The sequence below is a fragment of the Acomys russatus genome, chromosome 10 (assembly GCF_903995435.1).
Source record: "Acomys russatus chromosome 10, mAcoRus1.1, whole genome shotgun sequence".
NCBI lineage: Eukaryota > Metazoa > Chordata > Mammalia > Rodentia > Muridae > Acomys > Acomys russatus.
Genome location: NC_067146.1, coordinates 68,615,183 through 68,620,846, shown reverse-complemented (window position 1 = coordinate 68,620,846; position 5,664 = coordinate 68,615,183). Strand labels below are relative to the sequence as shown.

At 55.8% G+C, this 5,664-nt stretch overlaps 1 protein-coding gene across 1 annotated transcript; it reads right to left on the bottom strand.

The window, feature by feature from the left end:
• Positions 1-1,474: 1,474 nt before the first annotated feature.
• On the bottom strand, positions 1,475-5,360 carry Tril (TLR4 interactor with leucine rich repeats). Its single transcript, XM_051152344.1, has one exon. The coding sequence runs from the start codon at positions 4,336-4,338 to the stop codon at positions 1,906-1,908; it is 2,433 nt and encodes an 810-aa protein (XP_051008301.1). The 5' UTR covers positions 4,339-5,360; the 3' UTR covers positions 1,475-1,905.
• Positions 5,361-5,664: the final 304 nt, after the last annotated feature.

Sequence of the window (5,664 nt, the reverse complement as noted above, 5' to 3'; positions counted from 1 at the left end):
TATTTCCTGTGGCTTATTAAGTTTTGGCCCTGCAGATAAGACTGCCAGAAAAGCAGCTGTGACTTAAGTGGTCTGGACATTTACTCATCCAGGACATTATAACAAAGGCCGGCTCATGTAGACCCCTGGGTCTTCAGCTGCCAGGACAAGGCAGGCCTGGCTCATGTAGGCCAAACATAAAGAGTTACTGGGTTGCAGGGTCCGAGACTGTGATGGATTCCCTGAGTCACTGGGACCCTCAGGGGCCCGAGGCCTGAAACAGAGGAGTCACTGTTAGCCATAGCACCTTGAAATGGCTGGCTTGCACAGTACGCCACTGACAATAAATTCATAACCACAGAGAGTATGGCCACAGCGTGACCCTCTCAGTGAGTGTACTCAGACCACACATGGATTATCAGTGGACCCAACTACTATATTTAATGATAAACACGGACTTTATAAATATCAGAGAAGTATCCCAAGTATCTAAAAACACAACTAAACAAATACAAGAGGCTAATCCTAAATTTAAAAGTAAAAAATAAAAACAAAACACTGCAACTACTACCAAAAGATAAGGTTTAATATTACAGTAAGACACTGGCTACTAGAGGAATTAATTTGTAAAATACATAATTATTTCACAGTGAGGGTTAAGTACTCTAGATCTCCTGGGTTTAGCAGGAACACATACTCACTATAGGACTTTTTTCACATTTGTCTCCCACAATTTCTTCTCACCTTCTATTTCATATAAAGAATATTTGTGGTCAGAGATGACAGTGCTAAGAGACAATTGCCTATTGTTTTGTTTTGTGGTGTTGGGACCAAGTCAGAGCCTCACAAGCAAGCGCTGTCACTAAGCTTGGCCCCTAGCCTGACAATTGTCTTATTTCCTAACCTTGCAAATCAGAAATAGGTGCCATCAAGAAGGGCAAGACACTGATAAAATACAGTGGGAAGTAAGTCACATTTCTATCCATCTAGCCATGGTATCAGAAATGTGGTAAGTGAGTTGGAAGGCTGGGGTGCCCTACGGGGTCATCAGTTACATACTATATTGCATTCTTTTTTTTTTTTTTAAATCAAATCTGGCATTCAATTTTTTCCATAGATTTTTAAAAATAAAATTAATACCACAGGAGCGGACTAGTGGAGGAGTGTTGCAAGATGCTTTCTCCCGGGGACAATATCGGTTACCCAAAGGTCTCCCGAACTAGATAAACAGCAGAAGGGGATCCAGTCCAATTAAAAGAGTCTTTGAGTTTATTGGTCAGTTTGTTAAATGCTCTTCGTATTGTTGAAAAAGGCAGCTGCTCGTTTTTTAAACCTTAAGGCATCCTTGGTGCTCTATACCAGCCAACAGTAGGGATCCTGGGTGAACGTGGTACCTATTTACCCTGCCCATCTTGCCAGGGACCATCAGATCAGTGGGGTCAGTTGCTGGACCCCCTTTGTGATGGTTGTAAGTCCACCCCCCACGCCCCCACCCCCGCTTCCTTAACTAGAAACGGAACTCTGTTTGCCATAGAGTAAACAAATGTGTGTACACCAGAGTTTTCTAGTCGTGGCAGGAGCATAAAAACACACTTTCTTTTGTAGCCCAAGGTTGGCCGGACTACTGTGCTGAAGTATCACAGGAGCCATGTCCTAGACTGGCCAGCGCTTCCCACCTTTACTCCATCATTCACTTGTCCTCCCTCTGGGGTCTGACTACCAAGAACCGTCCATTTGCTGTGCGAGTACTCAGGTGGGAAAGGGTGGCATCCTGATTCACTTTCAGTACCATCAGCTTCAGCAAACGCACAAGAGAGAGAAAGAACGGGTCAAATAAAACAAGTTCTTCCTCTGAAATGGCACCGGGCCACGGAGAGTGGCTTCTCAAGCCACTGAGATGGTTTTCACAACCCTGAGGCACTGAACTTAGTCAGCAAATCTTTGCAAGAGGTGGTCCTCCCGCCTCAAACTGCCACTGGTCCCACCGCCCGAGCTGTCCATGAAGCGGTCGCATGGGAACTCAATGAGGTCCGCCTCGCTGAGAGCGCACACAGTGGTGCGGGGCCGGTGAGACTGGAAGCCCGAGAAGTCCGCGGACACACCAGTGCCCATGGAGCGCAGTGGCCGTCGGGTGGAGTACATGTGACGAACGTGGACCGGGCCCCCTCCCTTCCGCCTGGCTCGCAGCTTTCTGCGCAGCCACCGCGATCCCCAGGCCGCCAGAGCCAGGAGCACCAGCAGCGCGTTGACAGCCAGCAAGACCAAGGTTAGGAGCTGGTAGTCCACACCGCCTCTACCTCCTGCTTCTGGCAGGGTTACCAAGCCTGCGCAGTGGTCCCGGGGAGCCACGGGGCAGACTCGACCCCCGAGCACGCCCTCCACGCACACTAGATAGGGAGTGTCTCCGCGAAGCTCATGCAGAGTGGCCGAGTCGCTGCGCTCAGGCAGGTAGACGAAGCGCTGAAACTTGGGCTGCTGGCCAAAGCGGTCGAAAAGCAGGCGGAAGCGTGCGCCGCCCTGAGGCCGGGGACTGCGGTGCTCGCGAACCGCCCAACGCACCGAGGCGCTGTCGGCGCTCACCGCCTCTACAGTCAGGTTACACAGAATGAATTTGTTGAAGTCACAGGGGTCAGACACCAGCGGGGGCAAGCCAACCCCACCATCGGACTGGACAGCGCGTTCTTGCTGCTCCGAAGCCAGGCGCTGCTTTGCTGCGCGTTGCCAGCTGTCCCTGGCAGATGGTGTCCCAGAGGCGGGCTCAGCCGTCGGGGTGGGCTCCGCCAAGGCGAGATTGGCCCGAGTGGGACGTCCTCGCTCCGGCCTCTCATGCAGGTCCAGGGATTGTAGGGCAGGGCCTGTAGCAGCAGCGGTAGAGTGGCCCGGATGCTGCAAGCCTGGACCCCGCCTGCTCAACCTTAATGCGCTGCGGTTGCCCACCAGCTCCTTGGCAGTCCCACCCCAGGTCACTCCTGGTAGAAGTCTCCCCCGCTGCTGGGGCTGCGGCTGAGGTGGCAGCTTCTGCGCAAGACCTCCTGCAGGGGGCGTCATTCTTTCCCCTGTGGCTGTGGGTAGCGGCCACTGCCTACTGCCTGCTGTGGGGGAAGGGGAGGGATCCACGCAAGACCCGTTCTGCAGCAGTTGGTCATCCAGGTAATCCAGGTATTTGCCCCTCAAAGCCGGAGGGTGGCGACACTGCACGAAGACCGTAAGGAGGCGACCCTGAGAATGCCAGTCGCCCATCCAGCGCTTCAGACCCCTCAATCGGCAGTCGCAGGTCCAACCGTTGCCGTCTAGATCTAGCCGGTAGAGAGCCGGGCTGGCGGCGAAGATATCTCCAGAAAGGGCACTGAGCGCGTTGTCACGCAGGCTGAGCTCACGTAGCCGGCCCTGGTGGCCAAAGGTGGCAGGGTGCAGAGCAGAAAGCTGGTTGCCACTCAGATCTAGTGCCTCCAAACTGTGCAGAGGCTCCAGCAATGCCAGAGGAAGCTGGTTCAGCCGGTTGCCTTCCAGGTGCAGCTCGCGCAGGGCCTCCAGCCCCCAAAAGGTCTCTGGCGCGAGGTGCGTGAGCTGGTTGCCACTGAGGGAGAGCAGGCCGAGGCGTGGCAGGTGCTGGAAGACCCGGGGGCCGAGATGCTGCAGGCTGTTGGCCGAGAGGATTAGAGTGGAGAGGGAACGCAGAGGGACGAAGGTGGCCGCGTGGCGCAGGGAGGGCTGCAGTTCATTGGCAGAGAGATTGAGGAATCGAAGCTTGCCCAGCTGGGTAAAGGCATTCTTGCCCAAAAAGCGAATCCTGTTAGACTCCAGATGTAGGTAGAGCAGGTTGCCCAGGGGAGCGAATACTGCATCCGGCAGCGCTCCCAGCAAGTTCCCGTCTAGCCGTAGCTTGACTAGACTCTCCAGGCCCTCGAAGGAGCCACCGCTCAGGCGGCCAATTTCGTTACCGTTGGCGTAAAGGATGCGCAACTTGCGCAGCGGGGCCAACGTGCCAGGAGCCAGAGCCTGCAAGAGGTTGTTCCCCAGGTACAGCTCCTCCAGTCGCGAGAGCTTCTCGAAGGTCTTAGGGTGGAGAGAGCGGATCTGGTTGTACTGCAGGTCTAGCCTTCTTAGCTGCCCCAGGCGGTGGAAGTCGAAGGCAGTGATGTTGGTGATGAAGTTGCCGCCTAAGCTGTAAGTGAGCACGTCCTGGGGACTAGGCAGTGAGCTGGTCTTGGGCACCGCGCGGAGCCCCCGGTTCGTGCACAGGAGGTGCTGGGGGTGCTGGCAGTCGCAGCGCTCGGGGCACACGGACACTGCCCGCGGCGGGAATGCCAGGCAGCCGCACACCATGAGCCAGAAGCGTACGGCGCCGACACCCTCCATCCCCGCCTGCCCAGAGCGCTGCGGCCGGATCGTCTTCTGGGCCGGCCCGCTCCGTGTCTCCTCTGCATTCCCCTCGGCCGGGACAGAGTCGCTAAAAGGCCTCTTTCGGACTTCTCTGCTGCTCTGTCCAGCTCTTCCTCCGCCCTTTGTCCGGGTGGCTGGCCTGGATCTCCGCAGGCCGAGTTCGCGGAGCCAAATCAGGAGAGGCTGGATGCTGGGTGAACCCCGGGTGCTACTTGTTGCATTTCTGCAGAAAGCTGTTTCTTCGGTTGCGCATCGGGGGCGGGAAGAGCGAACAAGAGTTGGTGCTTTTTGTTTGCTCTGGAGTCCGGAGAGCTGGATTCCCTGGCGCGGATTTTCCCCGCCAAGTGGATTCCCCCACTGCAGGCAGGATCCTTTCCAAGAGCTGCTGGGGTGCGGCTTGGCTGCAGAGCACCAACTTCTAGGCCCACGTCTCTCCAGCGCTAGTCTGCTCCTAGTCCGGGGGGACTCGGAGCGCAGCTGGGGTGGGCAGCCTGGGGGCCGCGCAAGCAGCGTCCGGAAGGGACCCTTGTCGTTGAGGAGCGAGCAAACCCGGCGGAAATTCGTTCTTCCCACACTCTGCCCCCCAGGGGATGCAGGCGGAGAAAGAGGAGACGGCGGAGGCCGGACAGACCCGGGCTGGGGGAGGAGGAAACACTAAGTGGCTCCGCGTCTGGTCAGCTCCAGCCCGGACGCCAAGTGAGAAAAGTAGGGATTAAAAACAGCTGTACGGGTCGGCGCGCAGGCTGGGGGCGGGGGTGGATTACCGGGCAAGCAAACGGGGATTGCAGACAGAGACCTTTTTATTTTAGGCCAGTTCGCTGGCAGCTTCCGAGTAGAGAGAACGCACTTCGTTTTACCCACTTAACCTACTCTTCCCGGTGCCACCCTGAGAGAGGTTGAGACAGCACGGAGTCCCCCGGCATTCAGTTCCAAGTTTGGGAGAACATAAGATTGCCTGCCAAGGGCCATAGGAGGAGTGTTGACCGAAGACGCTAGCTCAGTCCTTCAAGTGTTTGGGTTTCTGGTGTCCTTTAGCTAAAGTCAAAGGAGAGGCCCCGCCCCTTTTAGGTTTCTAAATTGAATATTCGTCGGATGTCGCTCTGGGAGAGATTATGAAGAAAGCTCAGAAGTAAAACTGCCACAGTGACTGTGATTTGGTGATTCCGCTCAATGAATTCTCCTGCAGTCTTAAAGCCCTTGAAGCAGGCTCTGAGGCCCTGCCTGTATACAATAACCTGCACAAACGCCTTGGGAATTGCTTCCTGAAGGGCCCTACTGCTTTGTGCTGGAACTTGCAGCGTT

Bases quoted from the DNA above. Each gene is read 5' to 3' on its own strand.
- Tril (XM_051152344.1), bottom strand. From the start codon at position 4,338: ATGGAGGGTGTCGGCGCCGTACGCTTCTGGCTCATGGTGTGCGGCTGC.